At 45.1% G+C, this 21271-nt stretch overlaps 1 protein-coding gene across 1 annotated transcript; it reads right to left on the reverse strand.

Moving 5' to 3' along the window:
* Positions 1-33: 33 nt before the first annotated feature.
* Positions 34-11441, reverse strand: LOC137376646 (paramyosin-like). Its single transcript, XM_068045603.1, has 2 exons — positions 11077-11441; positions 34-4727 (listed from the first exon to the last, which is right to left on the reverse strand). Exon 2 carries the CDS (start codon positions 4707-4709, stop codon positions 2649-2651), a length of 2061 nt encoding a protein of 686 aa, XP_067901704.1. The 5' UTR covers positions 4710-4727; positions 11077-11441; the 3' UTR covers positions 34-2648.
* Between the last annotated feature and the right edge of the window lie 9830 nt (positions 11442-21271).

The following is a 21271-nucleotide window of genomic DNA, read 5'->3' on the forward strand; positions in this document are numbered from 1 at the left end:
TATAAAAATAATTGCCATTTTATGTTCTCCGAAGCCTTTTAATTATTATTTATTAAAACTTTTTTCTGCCTTTGTCAGAATACATTATATGTAGTCTATTTAGTTCATTTGCATATTGGAATGAAGCCTCATTTGCATAACTTAATAATGTTCTCCCTATTCCTGTTTTCCATCTGTTTCACAGTGATTACTGGTTCACCAAGCTTTGATTATTGACGTTTCAGTTTTTGCAGGAGAACAACATTGTCTGTGCTCATTCCCATCTTAACCCTCCTCTCTTGTCCATCCACTCCCAACCCATCACCAACCACCCCCATCCCATCACCCACCCTTCCCACTTCACCGCATCTCACGTTGCACATGCCCTTATTGACTCCAGTGGCAGTAACTTTGTATAATTATCTATAGCCTTTCTCATAAGACATTAAACCAAGGCCTTGTCTGCCCTCTCAGATGGATGTAAAAGATCCCATGGCTACAATTGGAAGAACGGCAGGGCCCAGCCAAAGTATTTTTAATGCCTTCAATCTGAATTGACAACAGGCCAGGATTCTGAAGGCAATTGATCCTCTCTAGGATGGACTACCTTTGCCAGCAACTTGGTAAGGCCCAGCACGGAACCCACGCCAGGTCTCAGCTGGCATAGGTCCTGTTGGGCCCCATTGGTAAACTGGGTGGAATTGCTAGAACAACTCGCAAACGCCTCCACACGTGCCCCATCAATGCTATGCATTAGCATGTGGAGGATGGTTGAAAAACTCAAGTATTTCCCCATCCCCCATTGATTGAGATTTCCACTGGCTCTTATGTGAGGTGGATGTGGAAACCATCCACATTCTGGAACCCTGCCCCGCCCACCACCAATTCCCACATAGGTAAGCCTCCTGACTTCCACCTTCGCAGCCCGCCCAAATCTCAGACGATTCTGTGACTGGACTGAGGCGCAAAGACAATGTACGGTCATCAACGATGCATCAATTGTGACTTTAAAGGAGCTGCCACCTTAGCAGGGTCAACGTGGTTGTAAAACGTTCAGTAAAAACATTCCTGTCAGGGAGTTTATACTCACACACTTGCCTTGGGCAATCTGGAATTGGCTATTGCAGCTTTCGCAATCCTGAAAAATTCTTAGAATTAGAACCAAATATGAATTTTTATTTTAACTCCTTTCACATCTGGAGATATTCCTTGCTCATAACCCCCACAAGTAGCCTCAATGACAGTAAACCTGTATTAGGAGTGTGTATTCAGTAATAGACTGGGTTACTGTCTGGTTTTCAGGACAGTTAATGCTTTTTCATTCATTTTTGATATGCAGCTGTCACTGGCAATGCCAGCATTTACTTCCCAGCACTAGTTGGCCTTAAGAAGATGGTGAAGGGCCGTCCTCTTGAATCACTCTGTGTGGTGAAGGTACTTCCACAGTGCTGTTACATAGTCTACAGTCCACCTCTCAGTTGGACATAAGATCATAGGGCATTATTTCAAAAAATAAGAGGGGAGTTCTCCCCAGTGTCCTGGCCAATATTTATCCCTCAACTACCTTCACTAAAACAGATAATCTGGACATTATCACATTGATGTTTGTGGGAGCTTGATGTGTGCAAATTGGCTGCTTTTCCTTAGCAAACAACAGTGATAACACTTCAAAAGTACATAATTGGCTGTAAAACGCTTTGGGGTGACCCAAGGTCATGAAAGGCGCTATGTAAATGTAAGTCTGTCTTTTTCTTTTCAGGGAATTCTAGATTTTGACCCAGCGATGATGAATGAACGGTGAAATATTTCCAAGTTGGGATGGTATGTTGCTTCATGGGGAACCTTATCTACTCTGCTATAGCAATTGGCAGACATGCCAGCCTGGTGCAAGATGGCTGCTCAGCATGTACAACCAATGGTGATTGGCTGAATTTATAAATGAACTGTTCAAGAGCAAGCCTTCCTATATGTAAAAACTATTATTTTCTATGATGAATCAAAAGACAAAGGGGGAGGAGGATCACTGGACTAATGTCCTTGTGGAGAATTGCTGGGAACTGGGCCTCCTCTGCACAGGGACCCAGCCACCTCCTGGGACACATGTGGAGGGGACAGCACCATATGTGTACCCAGAGTAAACCCCAGGCCTCGCCGCCAACCAACACGTCCCCTCCATCAGACTGTGTGCAAACCTCCTGAAATCCACATGGATTGTTTGTGGGAGAGGGAAGGGAAAGGGTCGCAAGATGAATAAAAGGAAAATACTGCAGATGCTGGAAATCCGAAATAAAAACAGAAAGTGCTAGAAAAACCCAGCAGGTTTGGCAGCATCTGTGGAGAGAGAAACAGAGTTAATGTTTCGGAACTTCATCACAGCCAGTTCTGATGAAAGGACACTGACCTGAAACGTTAACTCTGCTCTCTCTCCACAGATGTTGCCAGACCTGCTGAGTATTTCCAGCACTTTCTGTTTTCAATCACAGTATGAATTCTGTGCATAGCTGAGATTCAAGCAGAAGCTATCTAGCTTTGTACATCAGGGAAAATTCAAGGCATTACTTCCATATCATGGCTCCTCATTCACATTCTGTTCACAGCCTTCAGGCTGTTAGGAGAGTACCTCAATGTCCAACTCTGATCTCCTTCAGGCTGCTCTTGAGTATCTTACTCTATTGTCCTTCTGTAAGAGGCAGGATGTCCTTTAATGTGGAGTTAATGTTATCAATCCTCTGTTGTATTTTCATCTCAAACTCCTGTTTGTTCTTCACAACCAGCATGTTGATTGCCTCCTTTGTGGCCATGTAGCCTTCCTGAAGTTTGCTCCGCCTTACATTAAACAGAGGGTCTGAGGGACTCATATTGATGTATGTCTCCAAACTGGAGACTTGGTCCCTCAGGTGCTTTTGAGAGATCTCCACATAAGTCCCTGAGATCATGTGGCAGAGGCTGGCAATGTTGCAAGCCTGAAAGGCTTCTGTGTAGATCATGTCTTTGACAAAAGAGTCCTCGGAATACCCTGGGAACGCCTCACAAGCCTCACTGTCGCTGGTGAACTGTGTGAGAGTGTCGTTGAGAGACACCTTAATCAGATTCGACATCATTTGAAAGAAGTTGCTCATCTTGGCCCACTGCTCCTTGACTTGGCTCAGTGCATCCAGGCCTGTCACAAGAAGCTTGAGGGTTGTTTCGTAGTCTATCTCTGTCACGTCACATTTCATCATGGTGATGAAGATCTCATCAAGGTCCTTTGTCACCTTATCCTTTGTCTCAGACATTCTCTGATACTGCTCTCTGGTGCAGTCCAATTGGCTTTTGGCTTGTTCCACCTTGAAGCAGGCTTGATCTAGGACCATTTTTGCAAGACCATCTTGCACCTTCTCCAGCTTGGCAGCACTGGTTAGATTCGGTGGCTGGGGAGTGAAGGCTGGAGCATTGGTGGACCTTTTCGTGTCTGAAAGGTACTTTAGCACGTTGGTGTTCAGCTCCTTGATAGCTGAGGCAAGGTTTTCCAGCTGAGCGTCATCGGGCTTCTCGCACTTACTGACCTCCTCCAGCTGCTCGCACGTTGTGATCCCTTCCTGGCACAGTTTCAGGGCCGCTTTCTTGGCGCCGCAGTCGTCCTCCTGCTCGATCTTGTTCAGGCTGCTCTGCAACATGGACTTGCAGTCTGCAGAGCTGATGTTCTGCGAGTTGGCACCAGGCAGCTTGCTGGTGTCGATGGTTCCACTCTCCGAGATCAGGTCCTGAAGCATCGCACTGGCCATCACCATCTCCACTGCTTTCAGGTAAATACTCACCGAGTCCCCCAAGCTCTCGACTTTGTCTTCATCTGGGGAGTTAGACGACTTCTTTTTCTGCACCTTCTTCTTGATGTGACCGGCGGCAATCTCACTGGCTGCAATGGCCAGGCTCAGGGGTTCGGTCATGCCCATCGTCACCAGCTCTGTGGCAAGACTGTTTGTCAAGTCAAGCAAAGATTGCGTGACATAAACTCCCACCAGGTTCTTTCCGCTGGGGATCATCTTCACCGCTTTGCGGTACACGGTATGGGCCTCCTCCATCTTGACACACATCTCGGTGAACTGAGATTCCACCCTCTTCTTCTCCTTCTCTGCTGCCTCCTTTCGGAACTCAGACTCTGCCAGTGTCTGCTTGACCTGGTCCAGGGCTGCATGGTACTCCGTTCGGGAGCTGGCACAGAACTCCAGCAGCTCCTGGACCAACTCAATGAGTGAGGCGAATTCTTCCTCAACAGAGGTGGCCAGGCACTGGCACTGCTCGGCTACTGTCTTAATGCTGTTCAGGCGGCTGGGCAGCATTGCCTTGACCACCTTTGGCTCGCGGCTCAGCACCTGCACCGCGCTGGCTAGGTGTTTGGGTGCCGTCAAAGAGTAAAGGCGGATCTGGTCCATGTTCTTGTGGGCTTTGTTGAAGGCCTTCCATCCCTGATCGCTCACCTGCATCAAGCAGGCATGGAACGACTCTGGGTGCCGCAAAAAGCGGAACGTTTTCCCAGCTGTGACGAGCTTCACCTGGAAAGCCTCCGCGGCAGAAATGAATATCAGCTCGCCTAAGATCGCTATGGAGATGGGCCCAGGTGTCAGAAACTCCTCCCAGTTGGCGTAGGGCTTCATGATCAGTTCCAGGTCTCTCTTTACCTCCTCTGTTGCACTCAGCATCTTGATGCCACTGTTGACCTTTGCCAAGGCTTGTGCCTCTTCCGTTGACATGCTGATCAAGTTAATATCCTGCCAACAAAGCCAGGGACATTTGGTTTAATCAAAAATATAAGTGCAAAGGTGACAGCTGTGGCTCAGTGGGTAGCAGTCATGCCTCAAGTCAGAAGTTTTTGGGTTCAAGTTCCACACCATAGACTTGAACACATAATCCAGGCTGACAATCCCAGTGCAGTACTGAGGGGGTGCTGCACTGTTGGAGGTGCTGCCTTTTGAATGAGACTTTCAATCAAGACCCTGTCTGCCATTGTGGGTGTAAAAGATCCCATAGGGCTATTTGAAGAAGAACAGTGGAGTTATCCCTGGTGTACTGACCAATTTGTATCCCCTAACCAGCATCAATTTAAAAAAAATTATCTGGTTATAATCACATTGTTGTTTGTGGGGTCTTGCTGTGCTAAAATTGGCTGCTGCCTACAATTTAAAAATACTTCATTGTAAAGTGATGGAAAGGTAGATGTCGGGAGAGGTTTGGAAGGTGGGGAGCAAGGGATTAGTAAGGGGTTTGGCCGTGCACTAGGAACAGCAGAGTGTAGATGGCTGGAGGCTGATCTACCTTTGGGAGGGAGGGAGGGGAGGAGAAGGGAGGGGAGGGGAGGAGAAGGGAGGGGAGGGGAAGGGAGGTGTGCGAGACGCCAGTTAGAAAGAGCAGAGGGTGTGAATTCAATGAAGCTCTTTGGGATATCCTGATGTTGTGAAAGACTAAGTTCTTTCATATAGAGGCATTTTTGTTATTTGGCACAACCTCAGAATATCCCAAAGAGCTTCATTGAATTCACACCCTCTGCTCTTTCTGACTGGCGTCTCGCACACCTCCCCTCCCCTCCCTTCAGTCAATCTGGAGTTCTATCCATTGTATCACTGCAATGCAGTTAGAGAAAAATAGGAACAATTAAAGGAAAGAAATTGAACTGTTCACAAAAATCTATCTTTTTTCAGTGATGTTGATTGAGTGATAAATATTGGCCAGGGCACCAGTGAGAACTCCCCTTCTCTTCAAATAGTGCTGTGATTTTTTTTACAGCAATCTGTGAGGTCATACAGGGTTCATGGTTTAACATCTCAAGCAAAATATGGTGCCTCCGACAGTGCAGCACTCCCTCAGTACTGCACTGGGAGTGTCAGCTTAGATTATGTGCTCAAGTCTCTGGCGTGGGGTCTGAACCCACAACCTTTGTGCTCAGAGGTAACAGTGCTACCACTGTAAAACCAGACTCAAGAATGGAATTCATACCCGCTGCTTTTCTGCTGTCCCGCACACCTCCCTCCCCTCCCAAAAGTAGCACAGCCCCCTACACCCTGCAATTTTCTTCCTACCTCACATGCTCCCCACCCCAATCCTCTTCCAGCCTCTCCCTCCCCATTTTCAAAACCTCCTCCAACATGGAGCTCCTGGCTGTGCCTTCAGTCACCACACCTGCCTTTTCTCTCCAACTCCTGCTCCATGTTCATTCCCCTTCTCCTCACTAAGTGCCCTGGGACCTTTCACTGGGGTAAAACGAAGACATTAGAACCAGAGGAAATAGCCAGTGCTTGAAGGGTTGGGTAAATATAAAATTAATCTGTGGAAACAATGTTTCAGTGAGCGAGTGGTCAATCCATGGACCAGACTCCCAGGGAGACAATGCGAGTGAATAATATTGATTGACTCAAATACAAATTAGAGAGATTAGATAGCTAATCTCCTAAACAGGTACAGAAAATAATCAAAAAGTTTAATGGAATGCTGGTCTTTATATCTCGAGGACTAGAATACAAATGGGTAGAAGTCATGCTTCAGTTATACAAAGCCTTGGTTAGACCACACCTGGAGTCACTGTGAGCAGTTCTGGGGACCACACCTTAGGAAGGATATACTGTCTTTGGAGGGAGTGCAGAGTAGATTTACCAGAATGATACCTGGACTCCAATGGTTAAATTATGAGGAGCGATTATACACACAAGTGTTATATTCCCTGGAATTTAGAAGGTTAAGGGATGATTTGATCAAAGTTTTCGAGATATTAAAGGGAACAGATAGGGTAGAGAGAGAGAAACTATTTCTGCTGGTTGGAGAATCTAGGACAAGGGGAAATAGTGTAAAAATTAGATCCAGACCTTTCGGGAGTGAAATTAGTAAACACTTCCACACAGAAAGGGCGGTAGAAGTTTGGAACTCTCTTCCTTAAACAGCAATCGATGCTGCATCAGTTGTTATTTTTAAATCTGAGATTGATAGAATTTTGTTAACCAATGGAATGAAGGGATATGGGGTAAAGGCGGGGTATATGGAGTTCGGCCACAGATCAGCCATGATCTCATTGAATGGTGGAGCAGGCTCGAGGGGCTGAATGACCTACTCCTGTTCCCATGTTCTTACTTCTTTATGAAAAGAACATTTTGGGAATCGGTATCTGAGTAATTTAAGACAAGAGGTGTGGTAAGTGGAGTGTTCTTGGGAGGAGCAAGTGCCTTTGGAGCTACAGATCCCAAAGCTCTTCACCACTGGAAGTTACCTTGTCTCCATATCTGGGTCTGCTGTAGAGAGACATTACTGTAGACTAATTGATAGACATTGTTGTGATTATTCGATAACTTCATTTTTGTTGGATAATGTGACTACCAGGATGGTCGAAGGGGAACTGCACGAACCCTGTTTTTTTTTGTCCAACAGTTCCTATGTTGTATTACATCAATGCAAGTTGGCATTGGATAACTTTATTTCGCTGATTAATGCATAATCTTAGAATCTTAGGATCATAGAATCACGGAATGGTTACTGCACAGAAGGAGGCCATTTGGCCTGTCGTGTCTGTGCCGGCTCTCTTTAAGAATAATTCAGCCAGTCCTACTCCCCTGCCTTTTCCCCATAGCCCAAATCTGCCAAAGTTGCTATATAAATGCAAGATTTTGTTTTGGATTCACTTAAGCTAATTGCAGTCTAAGACCCGTCTCTCCCAAGTTGTAATGTCAAAGCATTGAAGCCACCTTCTAACCCACTGCACTAATGTTCCCTTTTAACAGGCAGCTACACAGCTCACAGGCTCTGTGAGCACTTTGCTGAATGGAATTAGTCACTGGAGTAAGTAAACCATTACATGAAAGCTGGAGGCTCAGACTGACTCGCTCACCCACTCAGACGCGACCTCAGTAAGCTCATGGCTCACAGGGAAATGATGACGTGGTATTGGGCTGAACCGTGTGTGTTTTTCTTTTGTTCCTGCTCGTCTCCTGACAACTTCTTAGCTTCCATGATGACAACCAAACAAAAACAGCGTGGCTCTGGGCACAGAGCCTGAACTACAGTTACATCAGCTTATCGCCAGAGTATCAGGCTGCCTTTGGCCTTTGTTCTCAAGGCTGACACTCTCTAATGTCTTCACTGATTGGCTTTCTCTGCTCTGCCCCTTCCATTGGGAGAGGGTGAACCCTCTCCTGTATTTGGGAAGCTGCTTCAAGGGGCCAACTCTCTCTGGGTGTATTCTTGGGGCATTCATCACATGACCTTGCACCCTGAACCACCCCATCCCACACTCACGCCATTGGTCCATTCTCCTGCTGTATTGCGTTCCCACAGCCAATGAGAAAGGGAATAGACTGTGACTGAACTAGATTCCTTGTGGCTGTCGGTTAAACAGCTGTTTTATCCCAAATCCCCAGTAATCAAATATCTAATTGTTCAAAGAAAATGATATAAACACAATTTTGCTTAAAGCTCCTATGATAATTCAAAGTGGAGATTTATCCCCAATTCCTGGAATCTTCAGGACAATCCTGGAGATTTGGAAAGCACTATACCCTCGAATTTATTTTTTGGGTGCACGCGGGTGATTTGGTTAAGTAGACGGCGCCTTCAAATTTTTTGGCGCGGACATGTACGCGAGGTAACTTAAAGGGTCAACTTGTACCTGTACAGGGACATTCAGGTTGCTGTGTGGCTGCACGGCTTAGAGGGAACATTGTTGGCAAGTCCAATTGGGAAATCTAGGACCTCCCCACCCCCGGAGAGTCTGAGAAACTCCCACCACCCCCGCCCCCACACCCATCCCCGCTTCCTCCCAGCACCATGGACAAGGACTTGACCACTGCTCCGTGCTTGCCTGAGGAGTGGAGGATGATTGGGATGAACCTCTGACCTTGTGCCCACGATATATCAGGTTGCCGGATCCTTGGAGCTGCCTTCAGAGAAAGAACTTTCTCAAAATGATATCAGACAGATGCCTCGAGCTATTGCATGGCCTCAACAATGAGCTGATTTCAGGGCTCCATTCATTTCAAATCAGAAATACTTACAGCACAGCAGGTGGTCATTCATTTCAGTGTGTCTGCGATGGCTTTTGATAAAGTTCCCCCATAGGAGGTTGGTTAGCAAAGTTAAAGCACATGGGATAGGAGGTAATATACTGGCATGGATTAAGGATTGGTTAACAGGCAGAACACAGACAGTAGGAATAAACGGGTCATTCTAACATTGGCAGGCTGTGACTAGTGGGGTACCGCAGGGATCAGTGCTTGGGCCCCAGCTGTTCACAATATTGTGGGACCAAATATTTCCAAGTTTGCACATGACACAAAACTGTGTGCAGTTTTGGTCTCCTTACCTTAGGAAGGATATTATTACCGTAGAGGGAGTGCAACGAAGGTTCACCAGACTTGTTCCCGGGATGATGGGACTGTCCTATGAAGAGAGATTGGGGAAACTGGGCCTGTATTCTCTAGAGTTTCAAAGAATGAGAGGTGATCTCATTGAAACCTACAAAATACTTAAAGGGATAGACAGGGTAGATGCAGCTAAGGTGTTTCCCCTGGTTGGGGAGTCTAGAACCAGGGGACACAATTTCAAAATAAGGAGGAAGCCACTTAGGACAGAGATGAGGAGAAATTTCTTTACTCAGAGGGTTGTGAATCTGTGGAATTCTCTACCCCAGAGGGCTGTGGAAGCTCAGTCATTGAATATGTTTAAAGTAGAGATTGACAGATTTCTAAATACCAATGACATAAAGGGCTATGAGGATAGTGTGGGAAAAAGGCATTGAAGTGGATGATCAGCCATGATCGTAATTAATGGTGGAGCAGGCTCGATGGGCTGAATGGCCTACTCCTGCTCCTATGTTCAGAAAGCTATCCAATTAGTCCCAATCCTCCGAGTTTTTTCCCCATAGTCCTGCAAATTTTCCCTTTTCAAGTATGAAAGTTTCGAGTGAATCTGCTTCCTCATTCCTTTTCAGGCAGTACGCTCTAGCTCTTAACAACATGTTGTATAAGTCAAATTCTCATTTCCTGCCTGGTTCCTTTGCCAATGCAATGTCTCTTTCTCTGCTGCAGCTTTCTCCGGATTCTACCTCTTTGTTGAAATGGTGCCATTTGGAAGGAGATTCTCTGTTACTTTCCTTAAGTTCATTCCCGGGATGTGGGTGTCACATTTACTGCCCATCCCTCGTTGTTCTCAGAATGTGATGGTGTGGGCCTCGCCCCGGGAGAATCCCTCTACTCCTCTCACTCCTTCCACACCCCATCCCTCTGCATTCCCCAAACACACCAGACCCTCCCTCTGCACCCCATCCTCCACTCCCTCCACACCATCCCTCTGCATTCCCCAAACACACCAGACCCTCCCTCCGCACCCCATCCCCTCCCTCCGCACCCCATCCCCCTCACTCCACACCCCATCCCCCACTCACTCTGCACCCTATCCCCCACTCACTCTGCACCCCATCCTCTACCCCACTCTCCCTATGCACCCCATCCCCCACTCACTCTGCACTGCATACCCCACTCACTCTGCACCACATACCCCACTCACTCCGCACCCCATACCCCACTCACTCCGCACCCCATACCCCACTCACTCCGCACCCCATACCCCACTCACTCCGCACCCCATACCCCATCCCACTCTCCCTCTGCACCCTACCCCCTATCACACCCTCCAGCTACTTATCCCAATGCCATATTGAACAGTCAGGAGTTCTGAACCATTAGCCCTTCTCTCTCCACAGATGCTGGCTGACTTGATGAGGTGGCTTAAATTCAATGATTTTTTTTTTGTGAAGATTTTCTGTTTAGTTCCTACACCATACTGAGGGAAACATCGATGGGGAGGACAGACAGAGACACACACAGACTGACACAGTATTTGCCTTGGTGCTGGTTGCTCTGAGCCGGCTAAGACATCGCTGCTGTACTCTCAAATCATTATTAAATGAGGCCTGTTCACCAGGATTATCACTGGAGCCACGAGCCTGGCCTCTTTCTCCCCCTGACACATGCTGGGGCTTGGTCTGGACTCACTATACTAGGCATGGGGCTGCAAGCAATAATTAAGCAGGAAGGAGCATGAGAAAGGTGGAGCAGACGCCTTTATAGTTCAGTAATAATGTACCTGGGGAGCTGAGGATGATCGGAAGGTTGAGGTTGCAGTTTGAATCCAGCAGGCCTGTTAGACTGCACTTTAAACACACTCAGTGCCCGAGCCACTCCTTTTGTGTTTTGCCAGCTGCTGTCTTCACTGAGTATTTCCCTCAGGGCTCTCGCTCTTCACTGGTGCAGCCGGTGTGACGGGCGATTGGCTGATTTCCTGTCACATTCCAAGCCTCCCAGCAGCTGGCCTTGCCTGTGTGTCTGCTTCTTTTTCCCAGAAATGTTACTGTGCAGTTTTTAAGCACTGTCCTGAGTCTCCCTTTACATTGCGTGCGCTCAAAGCCTTAAAACACACACCAGGAAACGCTGTGATTGTGCTGTTGCTTGACTGATGTGGAAGGAAATGCTGTCTATTGATTGCTCCACTGCAGTTATTTATAGATCTAATTTTGCATTAAAGAATCACAATAACATCTTAAAATTATCCAATCAAAGATAAGATATCTATCAAAAGAGAAGTAAAGCTGAAATGGTTAGAGATTACTGCCTGGGCTCTGAAAGTAATTGTATGTTTTAATAATTTTGGTGTCTAAATTAGTATCTAGTTCAGAAACACTTGACCGTGTTTGTTTTTTAAATTAATAGGGCTTTAAACAGTTAAATTATGAGAACAGGTTGCATAGGCTTATTGTCCCTCGGGTACAGAAGATTAAGGGTGATTTGATTGTGGTGTTTAAGATGGTTACAGGATTTGATAGGGTAGGTAGAGAGAAGCTATTTCCTCTGGTGGGGGTGGTTGAGAACAAGGGGGCAGAACCTTAAAATTAGAGCCAGGCTGGTCAGGAATGAAATCAGAAAACACTTTCTCACACAAAGGGCAGTGAAAATCTGGTTCTTTCTCCCCCAAAAGGCTGTGGATGTTGAGTGACAATTGGAGCTTTCAGACTGAGTTCGATAGATGTTTGTTGGGTAAAGGGTATTGAGAAATAAGGAGAAAAGGAGGATAAATGGAGCTGAGGTGCAGATCAGCCATGATCTAACTGAACGGCTCAACTGTCTGGTAAATTCTTCTTCTTACTTTCAAAACAACCTGACAATGGTAGAATTTACAGGCAGTTCATGATGAGATGGTCAGCTCACTACGCCGGGCTCCATCACATGGATGAGGTCAGTGCACGTGCACTCCCAGTTCCTGGCTGGCGGTGGTCACGGCTCAGAAAATCAGGGATTTTCGCATCCATCTTTCCCCATTCTTGGTGGAAGCTGTGTTCAGAATGCAAGCTTACAGGAAAGGCTGAACAGGCTGGGGCTCTTGGCGGAAAAGAGAAAGCTGAGGGGTGACCTAATAGAGATCTTTAAAATTATGAAAGGTTTTGAAAGGGTTGATATAGAGAAGATGCTTCCACTTGTGGGGGGAGTCTAAAACCAGGGATCATAAATGTCAGATAGTCACTACTAAATCCAAAAGGGAATTCGGGAGAAACTTCTTTCCCCAGAGAGTGGTGAGAATAAGGAACTCACTACCACGGGGAGTGGTTGTGGTGAATAGTATAAATGTATTTAAGGGGAAGCTAGATGAGCACATGGAGTAAAAAGGAACAGCATGTTATGCTGATAAGGTGGGATGAAGTTGGGTGGAAGGAGACTCAAGTAGACTATAAGCATCGGCATGGGCCATTGATCTGAATGGCCTATTTCTGTGTTGTGCAGTCTATGTAATTTCAGTAAAAATTGACCATTCTGTTTGGTTTTTTTTTCTTTTTCAATTATTTACCCACTTAGTTTTTAAAAGCTGCTGTGAATTCCTGCTTCCCTCATGGCTTCTGATTGGCCAATCAATGTTCTAACAAGGCTCTGCTAAAGAAGCAATTCCTCGAACCTTACCCCCACATTACAACGTTAGTTATTTGATGTCACAATTCTGACTGGACAACCCCTGTTAAACATTATTTTCTGACTTGTTATTGGTCCAGAGCTTCCTTGTTGCCTTGGCAATCCCAGCAAGCCCTTAGTGTCCCACTACAATAAGCTGTACATTCATTTAAAACAAAAATCACATCACTCCCCAAAACATAGTCTGGAAGACCATGATAAAGGCTTGTATTTCAGTTTGGTTTGAAAATTAAAAGAAACTACATACTTCACAGACAAATTATCTGAAACTACTTAAACCGTCAACCTAGAAGTGACAGTCAGTGGATGGAGTGCAGTCAATCAGGATAACAACTTGTAGGAAAGTGAAGTACGAGTAAAGAAGGCAAGTGCTTGTAAGTGAAAGAGGCCAATGGAAACACTTTTGTCTACTATTTGAATAAGGAATAGGAAGTTCTCCACGTGTCCTGGGCCAACATTCTTCCCTCAACCCAACAACAACAAAAACAAACTGGTAATTCACTCCAGTGATAGTGGCGAGATCTCTATCCCAGAGGGCTGTGGACACTCTGTCACTGAGTCTGTTCAAGACAGAGATTGATAGATTTCTAGATATATTAAAGATATCAAGGGATATGGGGATAGTGCAGGAAAATGGTGTTGAGATAGAAGATCAGTCATGATCTAGTTGAACGGCAGAGCAGGTTCGAGGGGCCGAATGGCCTACTCCTGCTCCTATTTCCTGTGTTCCTATCTTGCTGTGTAGATGCCTGCTTGACACATTCAGCTGCATAAGAACATTCTCGGGATGTGGGCATCACTGGTAAGGCTGGTATTTATTGCCCATCCCTATTTGCCTTTGAGATGCTGGTGGCAACCCTTCTTCTTGAACCATTGATACAACTGAGTGGCTGGCCTGGCCATTTTCGCCAGCAGTTAAGAGTTAACCATGTTGGTTTTGGACTGGAGTCAAGACTGGGTAAGGACGGCAGGTTTCCTTCCCTAATGGACATTAGTGAATGTTGTGTTTTTACAACAATCGGACAGCTTCATAGTCAGTTTTATTGAGACCAGTTTCTTAAAAACTGAATTAAAATTCTCATTGTTGGATTTGAAATCCTGTTTGCTGGATTACTGGTCTGGATTATTAATCCAGTAGCATAACCAAAACACTATTAACCTATAATTCATGGTGCATAAATTACCTTGGGACATTACTGAATTTCTTTCTTTTTCACAGTCTTGTCTATTAACTTACTCCTTAACATTTACCACATTACACCCTCCTAGCAATGATAACATTTGCTTTTTTGGGTGAATTCTAATGATTATCAAAATGAAAATGTCAGTTCTGGTGAATGGACCAGCTTCCTACACTCACTAGCCAGTGTTATAGTGCTCCTTGGTTTGGCATTGTGTTCAGATACAGAGCAACTCAGCTCCATTAATGCACCTCAACTGCAAGCTCACTAGACTGCTCACTGCTATATTGATATAAAGTTTACATTTCCTGCACCAGTCTCTTCTGATTATTGAGATGGCAAAAATCACCCATCAGTCAGGGCTGAATATGTACTCGGGTTCCAGAAGTAAAGGAACAATGTGCAGCTCTTTTGTAGTCAGCATATTTGGCTCGAGATTAATTCCCAAAAATTTATTTGTCTCAATGTCCAGCCCAGATTTAGATTCTCCAAATGTTTTCTGGCTTGTGCCCTGTATCCTATAAATAAACCTAGCAAGTCTCACTCACTCGGCACAGCAGTCATCTTGGTCTAAGAATGAGCTATTTGTTGTTTAGGTATCTTCACACCCTTTCCTTGGAGAATAGTGTGCAGTGTTGGAAGGATTCTCAGGCTAATTAACAATCTGAGAGGCTGCAAAGTGAACACTCTTTCCTTGGCTGTAACCATCTTTATACCAGCCAACAGGGAGGCTTAGTCTTTATAGTGGAAGGGTATATGGGCTCCCACAACCCACACATTGAGTGGTGGGGGTGGGGGGAGAGTCATCAACTCGGGTGTTAGCTCAGATTCTGTGCCCAAGTAGGACTTCTGACTGAGAGGAAGTAAGTGCTACCACTGAACAAAGGCTGACAGAGGGTGGGCTGTAGCAGATGAGAATCACTGTGAGGGAGTGGGTGTTTTCCACTATTTAACTTACCCTGAAAAGGAGCAGCCTCTTCCCCTGGTGCCTGGATAGGTTAAGTATATCGGACGACTGCAGAGAGAAAGAAGGTGCATGGTCACTATCATCTTGATTCTATCTCCCAGCTTCCTACGTGTTGTGAAAATATGGACAACACTCAGCATAAACCGTGATAGGGGAACAATGCCAGCAATGAATAACACAGAACCAATGTCCCACTATAAACCATGTCCGTCTCTTCAGTACACTGCTTACTCAAATAACTAAAGACTTTAGGTGTTCCAGTTGGGTGTTATGAATCTAATGCAGTTTAGTTCTTTAATTTTATACATTCCACAGAATTATGAGAACATCCTTTGGAAAAGTCTGCAGCCACCAAAATCCCAAAATTCTGGTATGTCTGTGCTGCTAAAACATCACTCCAGGACTGACTTAGCCATGCAGATGTCTACAAGAGAGGATAGTGGACCTAAAAGATTAAAAGAATGCATCACTGGGGATTAGAGAGAGAGACAGAGAGGCTGTACTAGAGGTGGCTGATGAGGTTAGGACTGTTAGGAAGGTCAAGTAGCGAAAAGAATGTAACTGACAACAGGGAAAGTGGAAATCAATTGGCAGTCAAATATTAGGGAATGGAGGCTGACTGGATGAGAAATATAATGAAGGAGATTAAAGTAGGCAGTGGTTATGGTAGAAGAGATGAAGCATTTTGGAGGAAGTATGTAGAGGGGATGAAGGATGTTAGTTTTCTATCTATATTAGTACAAGTGGATGATGCATGCAGTGTTCACGTGTACAGAACATCCTCAATTGTTCCAACCTTAACAGAAGATCCAGCTGGGATCAGGGGCTGATGGCTGCAGGAAAGACAAGATGCATCCTACCTGATGGATCGCTGAAGGTAAGCATGCAGGTGCAACAGGCGGTAAAAAAGGCAAATGGTATGTTGGCCTTCATAGCGAGAGGATTCGAGTACAGGAGCAGGGATGTCTTGCTGCAATTATACAGGGCCTTGGTGAGACCACACCTGGAATATCGTGTGCAGTTTTGGTCTCCTTATCTGAGGAAGGATGTTCTTGCTATAGAGGGAGTGCAGCGAAGCTTTACCAGACGGATGGCGGGACTGACGTATGAGGAGAGATTGAGTCGGTTAGGATTATATTCGCTGGAGTTCAGAAGAGTGAGGGCGGATCTCATAGAAGCCTATAAAATTCTAACAGGACTTGACAGGGTAGATGCAGGAAGGATGTTCCCGATGGTGGGGGAGTCCAGAACTAGGGGTCATAGTCTAAGGATACGGGGTAAACCTTTCAGGACTGAGATGAGGAGAAATTTCTTCACCCAGAGAGTGTTGAGCCTGTGGAATTCGCTACCACAGAAAGCAGTTGAGGCCAAAACATTGAATGTTTTCAAAAAGGAGTTAGATATAGCTCTTGGTTTTAAAGGGATCAAGGGGTATGGGGCAAAAGCCAGAACAGGTTACTGAGTTGGATGATCAGCCATGATCGTATTGAATGGCAGAGCAGGCTCGAAGGGCCGAATGGCCTACTCCTGCTCCTATTTTCTATGATTCTTGCTAAAGTTTCAATCTTCAGAAACTGTTGGGTTTGAGACCAAAATAATCAAGTTGCAGTGAATCCTGTGATGCCTCTCATTTTCACTCCTTTGAACCCAAACCCATTGGCAATTCAGATAACTGTAAAGGTTGTTGCCCCTTTATGCTATGCCTCAGCATTCCTTCCAGTGCAGAGTGAGGAAGTAGAAATGAAGGCCTTTTACAGCGTTAACATGTTTCACCTAATAGACATCAAATATAAGATATCAAATGCATCAGTGTGTTTGAAGGATGGTAGAATATGATACACAGATTAGCCATAACAGGCACCAGGAATTGATTAAAATTCAACCTCTGTTCCGTTTCTGCAGTTCTTTGAGGTAACACAATGCTTTGTGTAACACGAGCGTAATTCCCAAGGTAACTGCTTTGCAATTTGCCAGGAGATTGTCAGGGAGATACATACAGGTCTTTGCAGATGTTGTTCTGGGAATGGTCACTAGGAGGATGTTCCAGGCATCACTGTCCTGAGGTGAAGTTCGAGTGTACCACTGCAGGTTAACCTAGCGATGAGTCCACAGCCCAGCATTCCATATTGCATGGCCTGTCATATGAATAGACATTTTGATATCTTGATGGTCTCGAATGAGAATGCATTCATAATCCAGGCAAAGCAGGATCTGTAAATTTTAAAATTCTCATCCTTGTTTTCAAATATCTCCATGGCCTCAGCCCTCTCTATCTCTGTAATCTTCTCCAGCCCCACAACCCTCCAAGATCTCTGCGTACATTCAGCTCTGGCCTCTTGCACATCCCTGATTTTAATCACTCCACCATTGGCAGCAGGGCCTTCAGCTGCCTGGATGCTAAGATCTGGAATACCCTCCCTAAACCTCCCTCTCCTCCTTTAAGATGCTCCTTAAAACCCACCTCTTTTGTCACTTGATCCAATATCTTATGTGGCTTGGTGTCAAATTTTGTTTCATAAATCACTCCTGTGAAGTACTTTGGGATATTTTACTACTTTAAAGGCGCTATATAAATGCAAGTTGTTGTTGTCTGTGTGTGTGGGTTGGGGGGGGTGGCTGGGTTGGTGATGGAAGGGCACCTGAATGTTTGGGGGTCACTCTTGATGGTCAGACATGTGGATATGTCACTAGAGTTGCATAGTGCCCAGAAGGGATACTTAGTGAGAGAGGGAATATACTCCCATTTCCAAAAATTCTGAATGGAGAACTGGGATGCCTGAGTTGCCATGGAGATAGTGTGTAGAGAGGAGTTTGGTGTGGGTGCAGGAGTAGAGGAATAATGGGATCATTCTTTAGTGTTGTGCGATTGTTTATTCATGTTAGGGACTGTCTGATTGGACAGTGCATTGAGTTGGTTCCCCTCACAGCCATTCAAAAGCAGTCAGTCAATTTCCTTCTATTTTTGCGCCTCAAGGATTAAATTCTCTTTCAGTAGACAGAGTCTGGACTGAATCCTATACCCAGGAGAGGACAGAGATAGAAAGCCAAATGTAGGAGATTTAAGGCTGAAAGCAGCAGAGAGTTTTTACACAGAGGATTGTGTGAAGCTACACGCCTGGAGTTACTGACTGAAGCAGCGACTGGCCAGGCTGCGTTAGATAGGTGGTTGAAGGAAAAGGAAAGGAGGGATATGGGAATAGGGGCAGGTGCATGGGATTAGGATACTGCTCGTGTGCAGGATAAACACCAAGACAGACTGATTGGACCAAACAATCTGATTCCGTATTGTAATTCCTGTGGCGCAGTGGTTAGCACCGCAGTCTCACAGCTCCAGCGACCCGGGTTCAATTCTGGGTACTGCCTGTGTGGAGTTTGCAAGTTCTCCCTGTGTCTGCGTGGGTTTCCTCCGGGTGCTCCGGTTTCCTCCCACAAGCCAAAAGACTTGCAGGTTGGTAGGTAAATTGGCCATTATAAATTGCCCCTAGTATAGGTAGGTGGTAGGGGAATATAGGGACAGATGGAGATGTTGTAGGAATATGGGATTAGTGTAGGATTAGTATAAATGGGTGGTTGATGGTTGGCACAGACTCGGTGGGCCGAAGGGCCTGTTTCAGTGCTGTATCACTAAACTAAACACTTTATATTTCTCAGCTGTAAGCAAATGCGATTGACAATCTCACTGTAATCTCCACACAGACTTCCACATAAATACAAACAATCGACACAGGACAATAATCTTTCAAATATAATCAAATGCTGCCCAATGCCTGATGAGAAGTTTTTTCTCAGGGCTATGTGAACGACTCTGATGAACTGACCATGGGGATGGACCAGAGGGAGCAATGCATGGTAACTATGGAAACAAGTGCTCGCACTGAAAATATACTTAAAGACAGTCTTATATTTGTCAAATAAACCTTTTTGTTCAATGAAGGGATGTTCCTTGTATTGCCATCAGAGCAGAGTAAAGCTTGCGAGGCTCGGTAGCAACTTTGTCCAAATCAAAACATGCTCCAGTGACACATTCAGTTCCAAAATCACATTGCCATTGGTTACAATCAGTTTAGAAACAGAACAAGACCAATTTTCCTTCACATTGACCTCAGTTCAGTTAGGTTGTGGGTGGGTTTGTTAAGAGTGAAGGGAGTTTTACCGGGTATCACTAGTTATACCATAAACCTCTCACCCATGGGATATATTCATTCCAATCTCGACATCTCCTTTCAAAAGTTTGACAATAATACAAGAGGCACAGAAAGTTTTCACTTTCTCTCCCCGTTTTCCGACTTAACTTTGATAACTCACAATCACAACACACACTAAACTAGGATTGCAACTTATACACACACACAGCCCGTGTGTTTTGGGGGGAACACATATATAATCACGTGTACAGTCAAAGCGTGAGTCACGCCTTCAGCGGTCAAGGAACAAACATTAACTCCACACAACTGGAGGCTCAGCAGCACACAAGACAACAGATTTTAATTGAAATAATTAATTTTCACCCTAGCTCTATATCAAGAGGAAACTCCATAAATAAAACCGCTTTTTTCTTCTTTTTTGGAATTAGTTTAGGTGATAAAAGAATCTCTAAAATTGCTTACCGTGTGGGGGTCAAAAATGATGCATAAACTTGTCTTCTGAACAGTGAGCAGTCTCTCTTACACTGTGAACCGGACACAGGCAGAGGAGGTAGTTTGCTGTGAATGATAGTTGTTGCTGCTGAGGAATATCTGGCTAGAAAGTCAGAGGATGTTGGTTTTTATATCTGGGTGGATGGTGGGGCAGTACCTCTGCAAAGTACATCACAGCCCATGGGCGGAGTTAGGCTAATTCAGCTATAGGGGAGTAGCCTTCTCCTCTCCAACAGAGATCCACATCTCTAGTAGTAGGGTTTCTCTAGCAGGATAAGCTGTGGGGTCCATTGGAGGAGCACAAAGGTATGCGTGAGTCTGGAAACTTACCGAGCCAGGCCTTCTCTCTTCCTCCTGCAACATCCACTCTCATTGTCCCCTTATTCCCCACAACCAACACAGCCAACAGCAAAATAACGAATCGTTCATCCCATTTCTGCTGGCAGGGTCTTGCTGTGCACATTAAAAAATGTTTGGCTCACACGTTAACAGTCACTGCACTTCACAAAAGTAATTCATGTTAAGTGAAGTGTTTTGAGATGTTTGTGAGCAGTTTGTGAAGGTGCTATTCAATGCTACACAGGGATTAGAATGACTGCAATAACCATAGATTACCTCCATTCTTCCCTGCCTCTCTCTCCTTCCATCCCATCCTTCTTCCCCCCCTTCCTCTGTCTCTTCCTCCTTTCCTTCCTTGCTCTCCCTCCCTACATCCCCCTTCCCTCACTCTTTATTCCACAGCATTAGATCTGGAGAGTTATAGGTGATTTACAACAGATTCTGGTACCAGACTAAGTCTGGTGCCTCAGGTCCGATTTTAGAACTGCGGACATGTTTGCCATAGTTACGTGCATCTGATGTCATCAGCTGGGGAGAGTGGATTATCGCCAGTGACTCCTCACTTCCAATCTCACTGGAATGGACCTCCATGATGCTACTTTACACAAAATGGCCACTGCTTCACCAGGACTTTCAGACCAGAAAAAAGCTGATTCAGAGATATTGGTGAATATCCCTTTAAAAGAATAGATAAAAATCACATGGACTAAGAGACTACTGTGTCCACCAAACTCTGCTGTTCCCAAGTGACTGTATAATTTACACTTTCATGGAACCTTTCCTAATTATTTGTTGAAAGGAAAGATTATCTAATATAAATATTCTGAATAGTTTAATTTAAACATGGCAGGCTATTTAATGATTACATGTCACTTTTTCAAAGCACAGCAGAGTTTCTCCCAGTGTTCTCACCAACATTCCTCCCTCTAATAGCACCTCCAAAACGCAGATTAACTCATCGTTCTTCTCCTCTGTTCTTCCTGCTACTTTGCTGCTCACAGATTAATGCTTGTGTTTGCCTGCAAAACAACAGTGACTGCACTTTGAAAACTAATTCATTGGCTGTGAGGCACTTTGGATGTCTTGAGAATGTGAAAGGTGTTATATCAATGCAGACACTTTCTCTTATTCAATCCTCTGGCGATGAGCAACCAAAGGCAAATCACTTCCTTCGTAGAGTATGGGATGGGCAACAAATGC

The sequence above is a fragment of the Heterodontus francisci genome, chromosome 13, assembly GCF_036365525.1.
Source record: "Heterodontus francisci isolate sHetFra1 chromosome 13, sHetFra1.hap1, whole genome shotgun sequence".
In the NCBI taxonomy this organism is placed as follows: domain Eukaryota; kingdom Metazoa; phylum Chordata; class Chondrichthyes; order Heterodontiformes; family Heterodontidae; genus Heterodontus; species Heterodontus francisci.